The sequence below is a fragment of the Cuculus canorus genome, chromosome 5, assembly GCF_017976375.1.
Source record: "Cuculus canorus isolate bCucCan1 chromosome 5, bCucCan1.pri, whole genome shotgun sequence".
NCBI classification, from domain to species: Eukaryota; Metazoa; Chordata; class Aves; order Cuculiformes; family Cuculidae; genus Cuculus; species Cuculus canorus.
This window is the reverse complement of record NC_071405.1, coordinates 15,777,389-15,801,642: the sequence shown is the minus strand read 5'-3', so window position 1 is coordinate 15,801,642 and position 24,254 is coordinate 15,777,389. Positions and strand designations below refer to the sequence as shown.

Genomic DNA, 24,254 nt, shown 5'->3' with positions numbered 1-24,254 from the left:
AACTGCAATAAGAAAACCAGAACTGAACATCTGGGCAATACAGACATAGCTCTGAGACACTTCAAATGTTTTATTCCAACTCTACAAAGCAAGACAGCAACTTTTTTCCACCCATAAGGCACACACAATGGTAGGCACTGCTGGACCACAGCATTCCCTTTTGTGAAGGCTTTGGAAACTAAAGGGAAGGCTGCTAACAAGCAATTTCACATATCAGAGCCGAGCAGAACTTAGCACTTGGCCCTTGCACATGAATTTCCAGGGTCAGCATTGAGCCCAAGGCTGTTGTTGGCAGTCAAGGCCTGTGCTGGTCAAATAAAGTTCTGAAATAGGTACCAATTACCCAAAACATCAACAGTTTCTGCACAATCTCCAGAACAGAGATGAACTTCTAGATTAAAATAAACTGCTTGAAAACATTTGCAGAGCAAACAGACCACATATTGCTGAGAGATTTTTAAATTCAGTTTTATTTGAGAAATGGAAGAGGAAGACAATACAATTCATTTAGCAAACACAACCAAAACTAAAGATTAAGCCTGCCTGATCAGGTGAAAATCCAACTGAATCCTAGAACAGAGTACACTATCAGTTTGTATTACTTTACTATATCGCAGCTGGTTTTTCACTATAGGTTAGTAGAATGATTTGGAGAAGTAGCAGCTTTCTACAATTTAGTGGAACAGCACTTGGTATCTACTCTTTGCTATCTGCCACCCCTTCTCAGAATGCCAGTTCCCACTTAAATGCCATGTTAGGAAGTACTCCTACTCAAAACACAACTCCAGACAGACCCAGAAATGCACTGAATAGTGGAAAAAAAATCCAACCTGCTACAAGTTGAAATTTGTATAACATTGGCTTAAGAGCTGATAGCTGGGCTCTGAAATCCTCCGTATGACCATTCCTGCTTTCTCCAGTCCAAACACTACTGAGGCAGTATCAGCAGGCAAACAAGGAAACAAGGCAAACAAGAGGTGATGCTGTGCAGCTGGGAACTGGACTAATTACACACATACACTGATCTTTCTCTTTGGGAAGAGGAAAAAGGAACAAACAGAGTAGTTATTAAAATTGCCAGGTCTTTAGGCACATAGTGAATTGTCTGATCCTGCATTTCTAAAACTCTTTTGGTCTGTTCAGACCAATGTGCAACAGGTATGACAGATTTTCATTCCAAACTCCCACAGTCAGCCAGGGCACTAATTACCCACAACCAGGTAACGGTTTCCAAATATTCATTCAAGAAAAAATATTAGGTGGGATTTTTGCCCTTATGAAACAATAGAGTTGGCTTTACTGTATGCTTGAATAGTAAAGCATCCAGATGCTACCAATATGTTTCCTTAGGTGACCACTACTCATATTCAGCCAAAGTAAGTTTTTCTCAGACTCTTGGAAGAGTAGTATTTTTCCATTTCAATTCTTACAGCTCAGAAAGAACAATTCATCCTGCTAAAGAACTGCACAATGCAATCAATTTAGTTGTGAAGTGTATGTAGTAAGAAAATATCCTTTCCTATCTCCCTTAGGTCGGTTATACCCCAACCTAGCATTACTGAGCAAAGGTTATCTTATATATTGAGAATAGAATTTACATATACTGAGATTAAACTTTCTAGTTAGCTTCATTTTGATCATAAAGAATGAAATATAACCAACATTTTACTCAAACTACTGCACAGCATTTTACTCCTGGAAGGCAAGAAATGAAATTCAAGCGTCTACAAATAGATACAGATAACTATTTTATTAGAAATATTGAGCAACATCCACTTTTTAACATGAACAGGTTTATCCATAAGGATAATCACAGTGTCATCACAGAAGTTTTATAGTGTGATTTTGCCAGGAAAGTTTTCAAATGAAAAAAAATGAAACATTATTTTGATTAAGTTTATGTTTGTTTCTAGAAATGAAGACAATTTTTAATCATTAATTCCCTTAAGAACAGCATATGTTGTTAACAAGCAGCAAAGCACTAGTGTTGAAAGGCACTAGGATCGTTAGCTTGTGTTACCTAGTTTCCAATACAGATACAGGCACCCGAAAGCTTAATAAACCAAGCCTGTAAAACACTGCTGTGTGCAAGTCTGCTATATTCATTACCAACTTCAACACGTTGTCCCGCAGTTTTAAGGATGCAAAATTCAGAGAGCTCATCTCCACAGCATGAATTACAAGTTGGATCTTTCTTTGGCAGACATACGAGATGTGGGCCGGGTATAGGTTCTAATTACATCCTAAAAATAACACAAAAGAAATATTCAGAGCAAGTTTCATTAAAAGCAGTTAAGGTAACTTCAGAGAAAAATAAGTATTTGAAGCAACCATGTTGTTATTCTGTGTGGAAAGCACTGAGCCCAGGAAAGCCTACGGAAATGTTTCATTACCATTACAAAGAGTGGGTAATAATTTGGCCTGAAGAATCAACCTGAACACATTGCATATCCCATACAGTTATGTTCCAAAAGCCTTACAAAAACACAACTGAAACCAAGTAATTGTACGTCATTGGTTAATCATCATTTAATTAAATGTAATTAGAGTGATGTTTCCTCATTTTGTAATTCTACATGCACTGACTTCTACCATTCAAATCAAAAAGGAATCAAGACCAAGTTCTCACTTTGTTTGATCTACAAGAGAAGCAAAGGCAGCTCAGAGCCAGTCCAAATTCAACTACAGCAATCCCTAGCATACCTTTTTCCCTTTCTCAGCATTGTATTTGTCCAGCAAAGTCTGAATACGGGCACCATAGTCAGGATGAACATCAGTGAAGTTTTTAACCTAAAAAGAAAGATAGAGCAGAAAAGGCAGCAACAATTTTTTCCTCCACTTCAAACGTACTCTCAGACACATTTCCTGCTCTCTGGTCTACAAGCAGTACGTATCACGAGGAAGAAATGCAGGACGAAAACTCTTTTCTAAAAGTTTAATTCTGACCAGCCATAAAGGAGCTCCAAACATCAAACACTACTTCTACCATCTCACACAAAGCTCTACTGATCTAAACAAGGAACCACTGGGAAGGACAGAGATTCAACACCTCCTTGGGCCCCAACGCCCTTTCCTAGTTTAGAGCAAATCATTACACTGGCAACCGCTCTATTTTTGAAACCCCAAACTAAACACATAACAACAGCCTTGATGTTCAACATCAAACCCATTCTTTCCATCCGGAAAAATGTTACTTTAACATGTTATGTGTTACTTATGATAGGTAAATAGGCAGATATTTAAGTGTTCCATATTGGTAATTCCCGCATAAGAAAAATCTAGAAGTTGCTTTCTTCAATCACAGAATCATAAAATGGTTTGGGTTGGAAGGGACCTTGAAGATCATTCAGCTCCAAATCCTCGGCCACGGGCAGGGACACTTCCCACTGGATCAGGCTGCCCAAGGCCCCATCCAACCTGGCCTTGAGCACCTCCAGGGATGGCAAATCCACAACTTTCCTGGGCAACCTGGGCCAGAGCCTCCCCACCCTCATCATGAAGAATATCTTCCTACTGTCTAATCTAAATCTTTCCCCTTCCAATTTAAAACCTCATCCTATCGCTATGTGCCCTTGCAATAAGTCCCTCCCCAGTTTTCCTGGAGCTCCTTTTAGCACTGGAAGCTGCTCTAAGGTGTCCCCAGAGCCTTCCCTTCTCCAAGCTGAAAAACCCCAACTCTCTCAGCCCATCCTCATAGCAGAGGTGCTCCAGTCCTCTGATCACCTTTGTGGCCCTTCTAATTCCAACAGTTCCATAACCTTCTTATGTTGGGGAACATAATATCCTTTTTGGAGAAGAATTCCTGATCTTCATTCCCATAAGCACATTACAATTCTGGCAAAGTTACTAGACTGCAGGAAAACCTGGAATAAAGGGCAAAGGATAAAACCAAACAGGCCACTTACAGCCCGCTGCTGAATGAAGAGTTGTGCGTCTTTAAGATGATCAGCAATATTTTTACACAGCCTTTGGCGTTCATCCTCCTTCAGCACTTTGGTATAGAAGTCTCGCACCTTATGATTGGAAACAACGATTTATTTTTAAATGCCCAAAAGCAAGTCATCCCACCCGTAGCAGCCAATAATACTTACTAGACTTGAAAGAACAGCTTTCACTTACTATTCAGGCAACTTTGCTTAAAATAAGCAAAACACTTAAACTCAAAAGGTAACCAATTTGTGGCTGTATTTTCCCAAAATCTGCTGCCAATTCTTTCCATTTTTAGCTTGGAATAACTGATGCTTATTGAATGAGTAGAAATAAGGAAAGGTATCAGGGTCCAATTCAGAAACTGATGACCGTGACATTACATGCATACTCTAGTCTGAATATCAGCAGACACCAATCTCAAGCAGAAAGTCACAACCTCTAAATATCTGTGCCCAGGATATGGATGACAAAGGTCTGTGGGAATTCACTAACTCTCCCACCAGCAAAACTTCAATTATTCAATAAATTAAGGTGTATGGAGATCTTCCAAGCTCTCATGAGAGTTGAACTTCAGGTTAGCCCAGACGCTTCAGAGAGAAGTCGTGTTTGAACGATTCTTATGAATATTATCTAATCTCATCTTACATACTAAGCAATATAAAACCTTTTTCATATATCATACCTGAGTCACATTATCTTCATTTGCACTGTTAAAGCGCTGCACATCACTCGAAACACTCATGCGGCTCTCCTTTACCATAGGTTGATCTTCCGGACCAGTAAAACTATTTGGATAATAGTTTGGGGCACCACCTGAAAACAAATAAACACCATGCTAAACCAAAACAATCAGATGCCAGCTCTCTCGAATTAAGTCAGAAGACAGAAGATTGCTTTAGGTTCTTCTAGGAATAAACAATGACCCAGTTACGATTCACTTTATCCAAAACAGTTGCCAGCATTTTTCTGTCAACATACAGCTCAACATCAGGAGCTGCACCTTCAGCCATATTTAACAGCACTTACTACAAACAGAATTTTAATGCCTTTTTTTGGAGGGAAAATTGATTTGTTTCAGAAATAAGGAGGTCTGGCTGCTCTCAACAACATTGCACAGACAGTTTTAAAAGACAAAGTCATGGGAGTCAGGCAAAGTTTTAGTCCAAGGTGGCATAAAATCCAAAAAAATAGTCCTTCATCTGCACAGCTGAAGTACTACTGATCTTAAATTGTAGGGGGGGTATTTTAAACAGTGAACTAACAGAACTGCATAAAAAACTTCTTATCTGTTCTTGGACAGGAGCAGCTTGTTTTCCCAATATTTCCCTCCCTCAGCAAGTATTAAAATAGAATTCATAGCCCAGAGGAATACAGCGTTTTTGGCACAAAGCACAGCTTAAGTATATATTTGTTTACTCCCAGGTGTAAAACAGTCACTCTTGGGCAAACACTGACAGAACACAGCATTCTGCTGAACAGAGGCGAAGATAAAGCTCTGTTCTTGGCATTTATGCTCTTGCAGCTCAACCAAGCAGACTGAGTACATGAAAGTCAGTCTTTAAACTTAAAAAGTGCAAGTACAGATTTCTGAAAGACTTTTGCCTAGAAGTAGAAACAGAAAGGTATTAATTAACTTATGTGAAAGCATTTCTCAAGAACATTATTTCATTTTAAATAGGTAATTGAAAGAGTTCTAAGTCTCTTCTAACAAGCATGTTTCTAAAAGTCTTTAAAGGAACTTAAAGTAGGCACATAACTGAATTCATTTGACTGGGTGTTCTCCTGCAATTCCCCCTTCTCTTAATGGCCTAATTCTAGGTTTTTAAACACATCACAAGCTTCATTTGGGTTTAATGCCTTTAAAATCCCTACCTCCTGCACAAACATCCAAACAAAGACTCCTTTCCTGGATTAACAGAAGAGTTATACATCCATTCTAAATAAGTATGTACAGATGACAAACATTCTACTTATCAGGCACCAAGAAGAAAACCCCTTTTCCCCCACTGATCCAAAATAAAAAATGAGTCTATTTGCAGCAAGGAGAATTTACATACATAGCACTGAAAAACATTTATAGTTCAGATTTTATCAACTACTTTGCACAAGGCTGTTTCTATAAGGAAACTTATGCCATGTGCTTCTTTTAAAGTCTTAAAGATGCAGAGGAAGCATTCTGTAACCTACAGGAGCACCCTTGTGTTTTACAGCAAGGTTTTGATCCTCAATACTTGTACAAGACCAACAAGAGAGACAGAGGATACATGAATAAGAGTGATGAAGGCACTACCAGCCTATTCAGATTTAAGAATCCTTTCAACAAGATCCCTCAAACAGGACATAACAGGAACAAAGTATCTTGTCATTTAGCATTAAGAACATAAGAAAGAGAGAAATAAAAGGTCACTTTTTGTAGTAAGAAAAACTGATCAGGTAGACCCTTCTTAAGGATCTGTTCTCATGGCTTCAACCTGAAAAGGGAGCAAATACATCAAGCTTTATACACGCATAATCATGGGTTCCGAGATACGTCATTACCAACCACAAAACTGAGCTTGAAAGCATGTGGTTATGTTGAATTAAATTACTTTCTGATTGCTGGTGAGCAATGAGTTAAAGAAACTATTTGGAATGGCACATGGACAAAGTTAGGGCACTCTACAGAAAAGCGCATATGGTGGATTTCTAACAACTACAGATGAGGCCAACTGAACTCAAAAAAGAATCCAGCGATACATGGAAAGGTACTAAAAAGTTAACAAGTATGACAGGTAAGGAACAGTTTTCACATACAAGTAAAGAAACAGACTGGGAAGTCTGAAGCACGGGAAGTAATACAATGTCGTTTGATTTGAGGGAACGAGTCACAAGAAACACTGAATGGATGAAGAGAAAAGTTAACATTTCACACAGTGTAAGTTAGTAATATCCAATAAAATGAGTTGTTCTGCAAAAAGCTTAAATCCCCCATGAATAGAAAAGAATTCTGCAGTACATGCATAAGTAGCATTGTACTTAGAGATATTTTCATTACTACCTTGGTTATCAGTAACGCACATCGGTCCATCCCTCTGGTAGTTGGCCACACGAGTTCTGAAGGGGCAGTTCACAGGAATTTGTAGGTAGTTCGGTCCCAGACGGTGTCTGTGAGTGTCAGGATACGAGAAAAGACGACCCTAAAATATTTATTGCAAACATTAACTACTACTTGCTGAAAGAGATCACTTCTGCAATTCAAAGCATTATACATTAAATAGTAAAAGGGAGAATCATAGAATGGTTTGGGTTGGAAGGGACCTTAAAGATCATCTAGTTCCAAACCCCCAGCCGTGGGCAGGAACACCTTCCACTGGATCAGGCTGCTCAAGGCCCATCCAACCTGGCCTTGAACACCCCCAGGGAAGGGGTAGACACAACTTCCCTGGGCAACCTGTGCCAGTGCCTCACCACCCTCATGGTGGAGAATTTCTTCCTAATGCCTAATCTAAATCTTCCCCTTCCAATTTAGAGCCATTCCCCCTCTTGCTACATGCCCTATCACTACATGCCCATGGAAAAAGTCCCTCTCCCGCTTTCTTGTAGGCCCCTTCAAGGCTGATTCCTTTGTACATATATTCTTGATATGCTTTAGGTCATATCCGAAATGGCACTTGGACACAAACCACCTTGGGTGCAACACCAGCAAGGAACACCAGGCTGAGTTGCATTTATGCAGCTTGGGCGTTTCCTACCAATTTCAGAATTCTCCTTCAGAATAGGTTTAGGAAAATGGTTACCCACGGTCATTTTCATCTCTATGTAATGGTGCTAAATACTATGAAGGAATAACAGTATTTTCCAACCTATTTTCAACCTGAGATGTAAAAATGGATTGATTACATTAGAATATGGCAGTCCTTTATTTATTTAGTGAACTGAATCTGAAGCAGTTCTAGTGACATCTGGATGCCAAGACAAGAGCTTGTTTCTGACCATGAAGTTTCTGGGAGCAAATAGAGGTAAAACAAAACAACCCCATGATAGTTCTCGAGTTTACCCAGTGAAATCTGTCAAAATACCTTCTTGTTTCCATGGATGTAATTTAAACAACAATCAGGTTTCAATCTGAAAAAGTGTAACATGCAAACATCCACTGCTCTGCAGACAGTGCAGTCTACTGCAGACACTCTTGCCAGATATTTTGACCTGTAAGAAATCCAGTACTACTTCCAAAGAATAGCCCTGCGGTTTGTACTGGGGATCAGTTATATCCACATTTTAGAGCATCTGAATCTGCCTCTCTCACTCGTAAGAGCATATAAGATAATACTGTAAAAACATGAATAAATATGCGCTGCTGCTATAGTTTTATCCCACAATTTTTGTCAGATTGGCAGATCTCCCCATCAACTTTGGCAGCTGTTGCAGATGCCCTCTAAATTCTTCATTTTCTATTCCTTCAGTTCTTTCCCATTCTCTACATATTTCAATTTTGGATGAGTACATCAAAGAGCGATCATTAAAAACAACAACGAAATCAGATGCTTTCCATCTTCTGGGTTATTTTACTGCTGCTACGCAAACAGCAATGGTAATGCTTTCATAAACAGCAAAGCAAACATGATACTCGTCACATAAAACCTTATGTACATTGCAGTTTACCTGCAGCATTTTATCAGGGCTAGGCTCAATACCAGGCGGCATGTTGCTGGGATCATATGCCATCTGTTCTACCTCTGCAAAATAATTGACAGGATTCCTGTTCAAGACAACCTTTCCCACGGGGATGAGAGGATAGTCACCATGGGGCCAGATCTAGAAGACAACACATATACATTCAAGCTGCATAACTCTTAATAATGTGATTTACATAATAAATCAGGCACACGCTGCCCAGTAAAGTCTTGAGAAAATTCATTACTAAAGAAAAGTATTTTTTGCTAACAAACATTTTAAGAAATGTCTTATTTTAAGAAGTCTTTTGCAATTAATACAGAGTACTAATGCAACATATTTCATCATCCCAGCATAAACTCAGCACCTTACTACTTGGATGGAATACCCACAGGCACTTGAAAAAATGCCTAAGAATGCAATATTATAGGTGGAACTGGTAGGATGGTTGTTTTCAGCAACTTCAAAAGGCAAGCAGCTTAATTAGCCTTTTCTTTGTCATCTTAGCCTGTATTTTCATGTTCAAAAGTCTTTCCCCTGATATTGCTCTCCCAAAGTAGCTAAAAAAAACACAAGCTGATGTTAATGACTTCCAACCTCCAACTGCTGTTCCAAGGAATGTTAAGTCTGACATAAAATTAGACCAAATAGAAGTAATATATCAACAACATTTGAAACTAGCAAGCTCAGGGTGTGACTGTATGATCTGAGATCACACTTTGGAAATGCAGGCCTGGAATCAAGCCCTATCCATATTTCACTGAGAAAGAGTAATATCAGGCTTAACATCAATGTAATTTCATCTGCAGAATTTGTGAGTCATCATGACCATAAAATAAAAGAGTACACTTAAACAGAAGTGGTGAATAAAAAGGACTGACTAACTCTGCTGATGGGAACTAGTAAGAAAACAGTGCTACTCCACAGAAATGCTTACACTTTTTTTTTATAGGTAAGCCCAGCCTGGCATTTCCTCCATTTTTATCTCATGACCTTTCTTAAACTAGCCAAAATTCAATATTCACATCAGGATCAGAGATACCTTAGTTAAATCAAAAGGATTAAATGGAAACTTCTCTGCTTCTTCAAATGTCATGACTTGAATGTAGAAGGACCACGATGGATAGTCTCCCTTGGCAATGGCATTGTAAAGATCGCGTATTGCATAATCAGGATCAGTAGAAGCCAATCTTCCTGCTTCTTCAACAGGAAGATTTTTGATGCCCTGATCAGTCTAGAAGCAATAAAAGCAGTAGCACCAGTTACAATGTGCAGAAAGTATGACAGAAATCATTCATAAGAATGTGCTTTAATAAAACTTAGAATCAACCATGCCGTTGTCATTCTTCCAATCTCCAATAACTTGATTACCAAGACATTCAACAGCTGCCATCCAGATAAAAATTAGTTCTCTAAGAACGGTGAAATAAATGTGCAATGCTGTACCACAGAACGCAAGACATCAAATGTGAAGTTATGGTCCCTGCAGCACATCAAGTAAAGCAGTTTCACCTCTCTCCTTACAGGATGCAGTGTTCATTTCCTTTCCATCCCATCTTTTCCTACAGATCACGCACCAACACAAAGTGATAAAAATGGTGCAGCCCTTAGGGCTGAAAGCTCTGGATTCTACATGAATGTCCATATCCCACCTCACTACCTCTATTTGTGACATCTTTAGCACAAACTAAAAATCTCATTTTAATTAGCTTTTGACAACTCAAAGGCTAAAAGCTGCTATACAATCTCTCTTAGCTTAACATCATGGTTTCCAAAGTCTTGCTAGACAGGTAGATGTCTAATTAGGTGAGAAAAAATCTTGATGGGATGTTGTTTTCAAGTGAGATACATTGATGTGACTTTCTCACAAAAGTGTGCAAGTTCTGTGAGTTTCAGCTGCACAGCTCTTGGAAACTGAGTTCAAAAAATACTAGATTAATGCAGCTCATACCGAGTAGATAAGTGGGAATGAAAACTAGATCCAGACAGAGAGAATTTTTACCTGAAGAAGTACCTGTTGAATACAGACTATGGTGTAACCATGAACATGAAAAAGGAACATAACACACACTGAATAAAACACATCTCCAAAGGCCTGGAGGATTCTTGCATCTGCACTGAATGACAGTAAGGGAGTCACATCAGGAGTACAAGGCAGAAATGGAATAAGCTGACCTAGGTGCTCAGAGCTCACTGCACAAGTCAACAGAGTTCTCCCATAACAAGAGACAGCTCCCCAAAGAAGAGTTTTTCACAGTCCAGTAAATACCGACTGTGTCATAGCAGGAATGATGTTCATCCTATCTGTTAAACGCATGGAAATTGTGTAAAAACCCACACACCCTTTTGTTTAAGTCTATGCTCTAACAGTTCAAGTTTAATTCAGAAAAGACAAGTCACAGAACGTTTCTAGATTGCCTATTTAAAATTGTTTTTATCCCATACGATGTATACTTCCAAGAGGTAACTGGAAAAAAACACCAATACCTTCACATGGAATTTGCAATAAACTGCTTGTCCACTGGCATTAACCAGTTTAAAAGTATGGGATCCATATCCATTCATATGGCGAAAACCATCAGGAATACCACGATCACTGAACAAGAAAGACACCTAAAGAGAAGGATCAATTATTAATGGACTCACCGGCTCAAGGATAAAGCAATCATTCCAAATAAAGTTCTGTATTGCATTAAACTGCATCACTGGAAACCATCTTAATGGTATGAATTCCTTGAGGAATTTCTAGTTTAAGAGTCTTAATGAATTAAGACTGCTTTGGCTCTGCACAAAGAACAACTGTGAATGAAACCCATGTGGGGTTTTATACCCACACGAAATATTTTGTGAAGCACAAGACATTAAACTAGTGATAACGTTGCGGTTTCCCCTTTAAACACAGAGCAGGTAACCATGGATAATTTCAGTTACAAATATAAATAAGTATTTTTTTTTCTGTGTTATAGACAAAATGTGAAAACTGAAGCCAGTAACAACCAGTTCTTCAAAGTATTCAAGCAGTAAACACACCACTATGCAAACATTCAAAACAGTGCTTTTCTTTAGGTTTAGGATCACAAAGAATGCCTGTGATACTTCTTTCTCCAGTTGATAATGATGGAAGGCTTCTCTACGAACCCATTTTCTTTTTTAAAAAAAATAAAACTGCATCTTTAGTTTTATATTAAAAGCTTTTTTGTATAACATTCTTGGATACAAATACATTTTGGAATAATTAAAATGCTCTGTCAATTCTACTCATTTCTGGAGTTGACCTAATGTGCTTCACAATACACAACTTCAAATAAACTTCTATGTGATAGCATTACTTTCCCAGTACTTTACTGTTCTCTAACATTTGTTGTTCATTGGTATCTCCACTGCTTCAGTGCTACAGAACTTAACAACCTCCCTTTCACCCCTACATAAAACATGATGCTGAAAAGAGAAGAATCCTACTTATTTCATAGTCATTAACAGAAAAAAGGCTACAAGCATGCACTAATAGCCTTAAGAGTTATTGCAGGCTTTTCACCTTTACTGTCCCTAGAGGATTATGTAGGCTTTTAGATAAATATGGAAAAGAGGTCATTAAAAACATATGCTGTCATATCATAACATGAATTTCTTAATCATACAAAATACAGTCACAGAAGAACCTTACTTGATGCAAAGACTCAGGGCGAAGACTCCAGAAGTCCCACACCATGTCTGGATCCTTCAAATGAGTCTGAGGGTTCCTCTTCTGACTATGGATGAATGATGGAAACTGATTTGTCCCGAAGTGGCAGAGGGAGGAAGGAAAACCAAAAAGAAACAGTTCTGTAACACTTCAAAACTATATGAGGTAGATTAAGCAACTCCTGGTACAAAACAAGACAAAATAGTTTTTTTTAAGACACTGCACTGTGAAAGGCAAACTGAAAGACGAGAGAAAGTTGTAAGAGGTGGGCCTGTGCAAACCTGAGGCAATGGAAAGGGTTGCCCAGAGAAGTCAGGGATGCTCCATCTCTGCAGGTGTTCAAGACCAGGCTGGTTGGGGCTTTGAGCAACCTGAGCCAATGGGACGTGTCCCTGCCCATGGCAGGGGATTGGATTGTATGGGCTTTAAGGGCCCTTCCAACCCAAACTATTCTATGATACTATGATCTTCTACTGTTATACCCCTCCTGCAGTAAAATTTATTCATAGACCAGTAAAATAAAGTAAAAAATTTACAATTAGGATAAAGAGGCTGTTCAAACTAAAGAACGCTGTCATTTTGCGAGCGATAAAATGAGAGGTATATCTTTTCAGATATACAAATTTGAACCTTACTGAATATCTGACCCTAAATGAATACAGAGATAGTATAAAATATCTGTGCAGAACTCCTCCACTCCTCTGCTAAACTTACACTAAAAGGCAAAAAAAAACCCAAAAAAACTGATTTAATAAAAAGATTTACAAGCTTTTAAAGTATTTCTTTTTTAAGATAGCCTCAGAATGGAAAAAAAAAAAGCAATGTCTACCGAGTTAAACAGCTGATTTGAACATCAGCAAAACTGATCAGATCTGAAGTTAAAAAGATGATAACGTACTTACTTGCTGGCTATTCTGGCCTACGCACTAGCAAACACAACTAGTACCACAATTAGCACACACATTTAAACTACATAAGTAACCAAGTATTATAGTTCTTAAATCTATTTTTTTAGTTATTTTTTATTTTAAATAACCTTCAAGTCATATGTCGGGACAATCTCATAACATTTAAGTGTGTCAAAACAACAGCTTTTGCTTCTCAGAGAAGCAAGAACAGGATGAACGAACTTTTGGACTCTTTCACAAAGTCCTCTCGCCTGCTGTGCTTACTCACCAGCATCGCATCCCGAATAAAGAAGATGGGAGTATTATTTCCCACGAGATCCCAATTCCCCTCTTCTGTATAGAATTTCATTGCAAAGCCTCGAGGGTCACGAACTGTATCAGCTGACCCAGATTCTCCAGCTTGAAGAAACAAATGAACATGCAGAAATGTTATGATAGGAAATGCATACAAATTGCAAGCGTAAAAACATAGAATAAGAGAATAAGCCATAAAATGCTGAAAGTGCAGGGTTTATCGATGTAAGTATTTTCTAAACAAAGGAATTATTTTGCATATTTTCAACAATACTTCAGACACTGGAAGTTCCCACAGTGTGAACAGACACCCACCCAAGCATTTGGGCCATAGTTAAATGAAAGAAAAAAACCAAACATCTCCACTTGAACCAGTTAAGAGCAGAATCTGTATTATCACAAACAGAGACAATATCAGATTATTAGGTTAAATCAGCTAAAAACACATTAGTTTGTGCATCAAATCCCAGAGTGAAAGCTCTCATCTGGAATGTAGCAATCTAAATAGCATGCCAAATAGAAAAGGAACTTATCATATAAGAGTTGTAATCCTTTTATTTCCCCTCCTGCTTTACCCAAAACAGTTCTTTCAATGAGTAACTTTATACTGGAGCCAACGTGCACACCACAACATCAGAACAGAAGCGTTCCAGAAGTGTTCAGGAATAGCTAATGCTAAAGATCATGATGAAATAACAAGAGCACACTTCCTCTCATTAATAAAGTTGTGTACTGCAGGATAGCTAGGAAGAAACGTGTTCAAACAGAGCAAGGAAAGGAAAGGAAATAGTACAACAACCCACTTCAGCACACAGTCCACTGATCAAACTCAGCTGTATGCCTTTCTCCCATAAAACATTCTGTGACTCCTTAAGTTTTGGAGACACATGGAAGAGTCAGTAGGCCAAAATTAGCAGCTCTCTGAACCTTGTTGAGCTTCTTTCTCTCCAATATCACTTCCGAGCTGAATCCTCGTTAGCATTTCTTCTCTTTTAAATACAGATAAGAGTACGAACACATAAGGTTTGAAAGATCTCTTCTCTATCAAACACGATATTGATTATAATGCATGTTTTAATTAAGAGCATGAAGATTTTGCTAGTTTATGTACTAAGCTCTTCAAGAAGTAAATTTATTTATGGAAGACTGTTTATTCTTATTTACCTAGTACTTAGTTTACAGCATTCATCCACAAAATATTCCTATCGTAAGAGTTATGCCATATTTTTCCATTTGAGGTTATAGGTATTTAACTTTCAATTGTTAAATCGCAGGATTCAAGTGTTCATTACAATCTGACCAAAAACAAAGCAAGCTTTCCAACAGCTCCGAGTAAAAATAGCTCAGAGTAACCTTTCTCTCACATTCCAGAGGGGAAGTGACCACAGAGAGCTCTGACAGAAGCTGTTTAAGGTCTTACCATTTAAAGGAAATACACAGAGGAGGGATTGGCAGGCAGAAAACATTTCAAACTACCTTAAGTACATGAAGTGTTCCACAATGCAAACACAGATATTGGTTCAACTAAGGCGCACAAATAACTTCAGAGCCTTACCAACAGTGGAGAATCGGATCGCAATTGGAGTTCTTTTTCCAATGTGTTCAAACACTTTTGCCTTACAATACTGGGTAATATCATGAGTGACTTCAAAATAGCCAAAGGCTCCTGAAAAAAAGTATTTTCAAAATATTAGATCTAGATACCTTCCTTCCACTCACAGCTTTTCTGTTATTCCATTGTGGTCCAAGATAGAACTTTAGGTCAAAAGGAAACATGCAAATACACTGGTTTAAACACAGTTCATAGCTATGCACTAAAACACTCCATTTCTTTCCACAAAATGATATTTACTTAACACAAACTACTATTTGCTCACTCTCCCCTCCTTAACTGAGTGTAAATAGTTCCCAGTGGCAATACAGACCTCATTTCAACTGTGTAACATAACAAACAGTAACTTTTTGGATACTCTTCTATCAAGATTTGCATGTTTATCTCAGAGCAAGACAAGTATTTCTTTAGTCTTGATGTACGTTGAAGAATTTTAGGTCCACCTGTAAAGTGGATGAAGCAACAAAGTTCTTCCCACCCCACAGAGGTATTTTTCCCAGGTAAAATCACACTATAATAAAAGCTCATTCTGTATTTTCTCCTTATAGTGCAATAAGTATTAAAAAAATCAGCTACCAGTTCCACTCTACTAAGATCAGGAGGAAATTTTAAAATAAGTTGGGTTTTTCAATTTTTAATTTAAATGTGAGATCATCACCTTGCTTTGACAGACAGATACACCTGGTGACAAAAGCAAGAATCTCTATCAAATAATATGAAACAGACATTAAAACAGAGATGAGTAAGTCTTCCCTTCCAGAGGAATGAGGTACTATAGAGGAACAAATAGAGGAAGCAGATATCATACAAATGTAACAAAAATCTAAAGGCTATAACTACATTTTCTCCCTGTTTTTTAAACAGATTTTCAGTGCTTCACGTTTTGGCATCAAGTTTAAACCAGGCCTTTGATATATAATTATTTATCATCAGCTATAATAATTAACTATAAAGAATGATGCTATTTACCTGTCACAATTTATGTGTTAATTCAAAAGCACTTCTAAGTCCAACTGTACACAGAGAAAAAGTAAGTGTTTTTCAACATACCTGCCCCTTTTGCATGCACAACTCTTTCAGGAATCCTTTCTCTGTCAAAATGAGCCATCTCATCCGTGAAAATAACATCTTGAACAAGAAGAGGTCCACGTGGGCCTGCTGTCAGGATGTTGAGCTTATCCCCTATGGGGTTCCCAGCACCAGTGGTCAAGACATCTGGTTTCTGAAAGTGAGAGACACTCAATGTCACATCACCAGAAATTAATAACCCTCTAAATTTAAGCCATACAGTGTGCATGTCTGTTCAAGCACTGTGTGTCACAGGATGTATTAACAAGTACACAGCAAAATGACATAAGATTCTGGAACTAGTCGTGGAAAACATCGATTTCTAACCACATCACAGTACGCCAGGGCTATTTAAGAAGAGTTCAAGTCATTTATAATCCAAGAATGCCTTCCATGGTTCAGAAATATTACTTTCAAGACTATATCTCTTGCTTTAGTTAAGGTACAGTTTGCCCCCAATCTCAACAGGGGAGGCTGGGAAGAGAGGGAGCTAGAAAAGAAGCAGCTGCTTGGAAGTAGTAGGGGAGAAAGGAGAGGAAGACGGTAATGTCAGTACAGAGATGGAGGCATCAGGTAAGAGCTGCAGTCACAGAGCATAAAGACTAACAGACAGTACCCACAACTGCTGTTGGTCTGGAAGAGCTATAAGCAAGAGCACCTGAGGAATCTTCGTTTTCAACTTGAACCATGGAAGGATGAAGATTAACAAAAGCCTGAAGCATCACTATGGTCAATAAATGTCCTGTCAACAGGACAGAAAATCAAGACACTCTTTTTTTAATTTAACTATCACTATTATTGTCTTTAAAGAAACCATCCAAGACAGCCCACTCTCATCCTCTTCCCTCAGTTCCATATCACATCGAAGTTAACCATTCTTACAGGCTACTTAGAGCTGCAGTATCTTGTACCGTAAGCGTGACTTTGCACCTGAAAAATTTAGCCACTCCAGGACAACAACGAGAAACATCTGCTGGAACTCGGCAGGACTACAACTGCATGAACTCCCACATCCTTAAAAAGAAATCCAAGTAGAAAAGACTGCACCTGCATCACATATGGGGTTATTTGTCCCTCTAAAGTGACAGTCTATTTTACTGGGTACTGTAGAAAATGCAGCAAGAATGGAACATCAGCTCCACAGACCTGATGACTGTAGGTGTCACTTTTTCCCAGAGCACATTTATTAACTTTTAGGAGCCAAGTTGATGTTTGTAAAGGACTTAGAAGAGAACAGAAGTTAGTACAAAGAAAAAAAAAAAAAAAAAAGAAAATACTTTGCAACACAGTGAACTCAAATATCCAAGTCAGCTTACGACCAGTTAATGCTAAACCCACAGTTACAGGTTGCACTATGCTGACACACTTCTGTACCGGCTCTCTACCCATACCAACTCACTCTCTTGTACCAGCACCTGAACCATGAGAAATGTACCAGAATAAAGTCACTCACTCACTCCTGACCACCTCTCCTTCTTTTAAAGTTCTATAAATGAAAAGGGATGGCGAAGAGAAAGAAAAAATAACTCTTAATGAGGCCTTCACTATTCTATCAGCGACTTTATGGGGTTCCAATTTTTTATACCGACAATCTAAGTTCTGCTTTAATTGATTCAATTGCTATAAACAGACTAAATTCCTGTTTGTATTACATGGAAGAGTACACTGAACTGGACTAGTCTCTAGGGCATTTTTTTGCCCCAAGAGGCAACCCGCAAAGGCAGGAAAAGAACAATTATTCACACCTATACCTCGAGTTCTGGATGCAGCAGAGTATACAAGGGGAGTTATACACGCCTTTGTTTAACTCTGCTACATGAATAACCACATAAAAGACATTTGACAGGATAACTGTGTTTCCAATGTGTTCTTACTAATATGCAACATGCTACTCTAGCTGGGTGGAATTCCCAAAATACCTCGTGTCTTTATTTTTCATTCACCACTTCATTATCATAAAGGTAAAAGTTATGAAGCTACGGGCATTAATTCAACTACTTCAGGGTGCCAGAAATCCTCACCTGCACCGACATGTGTAATAACAGCTACAAAAGAAAATACATGGGGTTACAAACAGGACCATGATGTTTATAAACTTATAGGGAAGTTACCACTTTAGCTTTATTTAAAGTATCCTTAAGTCAAACAAACATCTGCTTAAATCAAAACATTGTCTATAGTTTGATAATATAAATATGCAAGAGTAGAAACTGTTCTCGCTATTCTTTCTACTGTTCAGATCTCACATGATTCCTACTCTGTGTTTTGCTCAGTTTTAAGTGTGAGAAGCTGTATCACCGCTCATTTCGAGAAATCACCTAATTGGGCTGCACAGGACACTCTCCTATCCTGAGCCAGTCTAAGAATTCAACTTCTTAATGTGATATGCTAACATACAGGACCCATATAATTTAGCACCCTTAAATGGTTATGCTTTATGGTGTTTTAACTATTATCTTAAACTCAAAATGGTTTAAATTGCCATTACAAATGAACTTTTTAAATTAGAATTCAATTTCATATGTTAAAGCCACTACAAGGACCCTACCATATCCCAGGAACGTTAGGAAAAAGCTCATCCATCCACTCCACGATTCAGCCTAGTAAATGTATTATACTCTGCTTCAAGATATTTAGTCAGTGCAATTATAGCATCATCAGCTCATTATCCTGACATTTTTCTATACTGAGGTAGGAAAGCTACAAACAACCCTCGTTGAAACCTGTTCTAACCCTCTGCTTTTAAGAGTCCTTTCTTAGAACACAGTACAGTCAGCAGACGATGAGTCTATAAAATGCTCACTCATCATGACATTTTCAACTGAATTCCTTGGTCAAGAAATTTTTGCAAGGTTTGCTTAGGGAGAAGTACTTTTTTTTTTTTATCCAGTTTCCAGCACTACCAACATTATTCTTTTATTTTCATAGGTTTTGCTAATGAAAAGCTTCAAAGTTCTCACAGATAAAGCCCAATGTATTAGTCTTCCTAATCAAAACTCATTGTTTCTTTTTATATTGATGACTCTGTCACTCATTTAAGACAGGCAAGCTCGCTGTAATGTGCTCAACAAGAAGATATCCCAACAGTGGCATCCTAAACTGCTGCCTTCATTTCTCCAATTTCCTTGTGCTATCATTCATTAGAGGCATCTCCATCCTTCCCACGTGTTCTACACACACAGAACTTCCACTTCATCTTCACTCTAAGGCAGCCTGTGACACAAAAACCCTGTGCGCAACCTCAGCACCATTTATGAATTCTGACTATCAGAATTCTAAGAAAAGCAAACTTGGGGACTGGATTCTGGGAAATCTGTTTTACCAAGAGATATAGCTCTCATAAGACCCCTCCAGTCCACAAAGCGACTTTTTAAAGTCATCAAAACTTACAACATCTTGAAGCAGTGACCAAGTTTCACCCTGTCCACTGAAAAACATAGAAGTTGAGCTCATTTATCCTGAGTTCTTCACGAATTCTAACCAGCTCAGTAGGTTTAACTGTGCAGTGGCAGGACTATTGCACCTACAGCTGTGACCATCTCCTCTCCAAAGACTTCGCAGGAGCTTGATAAAAGTCAGAAGGAAAATAAAATGCATCCTTAGTCTTTAGGAGACTTTTGAAGACCTTTTGATTCACCTATGCCTTTATAATACCTTTTGTGTGATTACCTCAAGAGTAGAAAAAAAACCTGTATTAGTTGTAAACGATGCATGCAACAAAGAATAAAGGTTCATAGAGGTAATACAGCCCTTTTCAAACCAACAGGCTCTAATGCTGACTAAAAACCACTTCTTCAGTACTGCTGATATTAAAGACTACTAAAAGTAGGAGCTAAACTCGTAACTTTTTGAAACTAAGCCTATCAAAATATTTAGATGAGATAATAGGAAGAAATGTTTTACTGTGAGGGTGGGAAGGCCCTGGCTCAGGCTGCCCAGAGCAGTGGTGGCTGCCCCATCCCTGGAGGTGTCCAAGGCCAGGTTGGATGGGGCTTGGAGCCCCTGATCCAGTGGGAGGTGTCCCTGCCCGTGGCAGGCGGTGGAACTGGGTGGGCTTTGAGGTCCCTTCTGACGCAAACCATTCTGATTCTACTCTTTTATGACTTAGCAGCTCTGTGGCTGTACAGTCCCCTTTGTGTAGGCAGACTCTCCGAAAGGTTCTTTCTAGCATTCACATTACAATTTTTTTAATGGTAGGATATAGTCACTTTAGTTTCAGGATAATGTTATGTGGGACATACAAAACAAGTTCCACCTGAAGGAAGGGAGAGAGAAAAAAAACCACTGTAGTTTTAAGAATCCTCATACTGCTTTTGGACTCTAGGTTGTTTGCTGCCTGTATTTTCCTATGGTTGGGAGCTGCACACAGTTAAGACCTGAAAAGACAAGAATTTTCAAATCTGCATGTGTCTTTCATTACAGCACCAACCTGCCTTAACAGAAAGAAGGGAAACAAAGCCAGGATAATTTAGTCAGAGCTGTTGTAAACATCACACATCAAAGTACATACTTCCAGGCATTACTGATACTTTGCACCTTATACAAGTCACTTTAAAATTCTAATAAGATAGAAAGCAGGGAGGACTTAAGATCTCATGACTCCTTATGCAACACAGACTTCAGGTTGCCTCCCAACCATCAAATTAACCTTGGCCTATATTCAAATATGGCTTTGTTACAGAAAAGCTGACATCCATACAGAAATCTTTCTCAGGCTACAAAAAGAAAATATTACAAAGCCTAATAGAATACGATGGAGCCACAATTCATCACTGGAAGGTAGTTTTCATACAGCACCTTTTAGAAGAGAGGGTAAAATAAATAAAATCAAGATGATTTAACAACTGTGAAGAGTGGGAAGTGAGGCAGCCACTTGGGTCTTATAAGACTGCTGCTTAGCATAACCAGCAGAAAAAGGATTGAATGCCAAATAAAGACTCTGTCAGAAAATACAGAGCAGAAACTGTCACAGTGATTGATGAAGAAGGGAAATCAACTCTCTTAGCATTTAGGTATTTATTCAAATAGTTTTCATACAGTATCTTTTAGAACAGAGGGTAAAAACAATAAAATCAAGGTGATTTAACAACTATGAAGAGTGGGAAGTGAGACATCCACTTGTAAGACTGCTGCTTAGTATAACAACTAAGAAAATGACTTCATGCCAAATACAGATTTGTCAGAAAACACAGCAGAAACTGCATTTTGGACAACAAAACTACCACAGTGATTTGATGAAGAAGAAGGGAAATCAACTCTCTTAGCATTTACATATTTAATCAAGTATTTGGGGGTATATTCTGCATATTCAGAAGACTGCGTGCCTGCTGTCGATGACAAGTTCTTCTGACTTCGGCCAACCAGTCGCCCCAAGCCACTTCAGCTTGGTAAACAACACCTACAGCTGAGTGCACCTCACCTTTTCTACTGCTCCCTAGTTACCTTTTCAGCTTTTTCTATCGCTGCAATAGCACTGAAAATGTGAACAGCTGAATCGGGATGAAATCTCCGCCAAGGGACAGGCAAACCTGGAGGCTGAGGAGCCCCACTCCTGCCCAAACGAGCAGCTGCGGGGGCAGAGCTACATCTCCCAGCTGGCTCCGTGCTTGGGTTTCAACAGGTGTTCCAAGATGAGAGCACAACACACCCTTACTCCAACCCGACCAGGATCGACACTGGAGTTAAGAACCACACCGGATCAGCATCCAGACCGGAATCGGGGGAGACACTGGAATCGGATCGAGACCCACACCAGACTGGGATCCAGAATAATTCAGCAGCCAGACCAGATCAGCATCCACACCGGATGAGGACCCAGACCGGCATCCGGACCCACACAGATCAGCATTGAGACTGGACCAGCATCCAGACAGGACCAGGTCCCACACCGGACCAGCATCCACACTAGAGCAGGTCCAACACTGGATTGGAACCCGGACCGGATCAGCATCTAGACCGGATCGGCACCCACGCCGGACTGGCATTCAGACTGGGTCAGCATCCAGACCGAACTAGGACCCACACCGGATCAGCATCCACGCTGGACCGGCACCCACACCAGAGCAGGTCCCACACCGGATCGGAACCCACACTGCACCACGACCCGCATCAGATCAGCATCCAGACCGGATCGGGACCCACTCCGGAATCGGGACCCATACCGGATCGGAGCGGGACCCGCGCCGGATCAACATTCAGACTGGATCGGGACCCACTCCGGACCGGGTCTCCCCGTGCTCGCTGCCCCGCACCGCGCCTGCGTCCCTTCCCTCCGAGCCCCGCGGGCACCTGCGGACCCCGCCGGTTCTTCCACTGCTTCAGCTGCTCCGAGGCGTCGTCACGATCCTCAGCCATTTTGCAAGCGACCCCCGAGGCAGGAGGAGAGAAGCAATGCCTGCGTCGGCTACCGACAGGGCTGTGTGGGCCACCGACAGCGCCCCGCTGGCTCCCCGCGCGGCAGCAGCGCCTGCCAAGGTCGCCCCCGCCCCGCGGCCGCAGCGAATAGCGGGAGCTGGGGCTGCGCCCCGCGCTGGGCCCGCCCCCCGCTACCTTCTCGGCCAATAGACGCGCGGGAAGCGGGAAACTCGGGCTCTGATTGGCTGGAGGGGCTGTCAATCAACTCCGCGGGGGGGGCGGGGGAGGGCGGTGTTGGTGGGGGGGGAACCCGCAGGCTCAGCGAGGGGCTGGGGGGGGACAGTGAGGCAGGGAGTTGCTGTTATAAAAAGCGGAGTATTTTTGCTTCAAGCTAAAATAAAGTTTCATCTAAATAGTAGTGTGCTTTGAAAGCTGAACAGAATGCCCCTCTGATGGTATGTTTTCTTTTAAAACGGTGTTTTCCCAGGCAATGTTGAAGAGAAGAGAAGAGAAGAGAAGAGAAGAGAAGAGAAGAGAAGAGAAGAGAAGAGAAGAGAAGAGAAGAGAAGAGAAGAGAAGAGAAGGTTTGGGTTGGAAGGGACCTTAAAGATCATCTAGTTCCAATCCCCCTGCCATGTGAAGGGACACATCCCACTAGATCAGACTGCTCCAAGGCCCATCCAACCTGGCCTTGAACACCTCCAGGGATGGGATAGCCACAACTTCCTGGGCAACCTGTGCCAGTGTCTCCCCACTCTCGTGGTGAAGAATTTCCTCCTTATGCCTAGCCTAAACCTGCCCCTCTCCAGTTTATACCCATTGCCCCTCGTCCTATCACTACAAGGTCTGTTGTGACGGGACAAGGAGGAATGGTTTTAAACTAAGGGAGGGAAGATTTAGACTGGATATAAGGAAGAAAGTTTTTACAATGAAGGTGATGAAACATTGGCACAGGTTGCCCAGGGAGGTGGTAGATGTCCCATCCTTGGAAACATTCAAGGTCAGGTTGGATGGGGCTCTAAGCAAACTAATCCAACTAAAGACAGCCTTGCTCCTGCAGGGGGCTTGGACTAGATGACCTTTAAAGTTCCCTTCCAACCCAAAACATTCTATGATTCTAATTTATGTCAAAACTTTCTAAGGTTGCTTATATGGGAGAAGTTATTCAGTGGTATTACAGGATGAGGGTACTAAAAGCTGCAATTACTTTGGGAATTCCAGAAGCAAGGTTTGTTTCAGCGTGGAAAAAAAAATATTATTTCAATTGCAGAATGAAAGCGATGATTTAGTATGTAGTTAAGTGTTCATTCTTGTATCGCTGCCTCCAATGAGGCACAGGTGATACATAAACATTGGTCAAATGCACCCAGTTGTAAACGGTATTGCTTTGAAAGCCTGAATTTGTAACCTTAAAAAAAAAAAATCCCATTTCTGAATTAGTAAGAAAACTCCCTGGTTTGTACTTGGAAATGATGAGGTAAGGACAGTTCTCTTAGGCAGCTGTAAGTCTGCTCCCTAAAGGGTTGTCTATGCCGGCGATGTTTTCCACACTGGAGCCCCCAGGTCCATCTCTTGCACTGTGACATCCAAACCCTGCAGCAGGTCCCTGGCTTTGTGCCACAAGGATGTGCTACAGGCAGTAAAAGGGGTTAACAGGAGTATTGTGTCCAGTTCTGGAATCCTCAACATAAGAAGGACATGGAGCTGTTGGAATGGGTCCAGAGGAGGCTACAAAGAAGATCAGAGGGCTGGA

At 40.1% G+C, this 24,254-nt stretch overlaps 1 protein-coding gene across 1 annotated transcript; it reads right to left on the bottom strand.

Moving 5' to 3' along the window:
- Nucleotides 1-447: 447 nt before the first annotated feature.
- CAT (catalase) lies at nucleotides 448-22,640 on the bottom strand. The gene is made up of 13 exons (XM_054068522.1): nucleotides 22,436-22,640; nucleotides 16,130-16,301; nucleotides 15,023-15,133; nucleotides 13,442-13,572; nucleotides 12,248-12,352; nucleotides 11,071-11,196; nucleotides 9,626-9,817; nucleotides 8,572-8,724; nucleotides 6,968-7,106; nucleotides 4,613-4,743; nucleotides 3,906-4,013; nucleotides 2,704-2,790; nucleotides 448-2,243 (listed from the first exon to the last, which is right to left on the bottom strand). The coding sequence occupies exons 1-13, from the start codon at nucleotides 22,499-22,501 to the stop codon at nucleotides 2,178-2,180; spliced, it is 1,587 nt and encodes a 528-aa protein (XP_053924497.1). The 5' UTR covers nucleotides 22,502-22,640; the 3' UTR covers nucleotides 448-2,177.
- Between the last annotated feature and the right edge of the window lie 1,614 nt (nucleotides 22,641-24,254).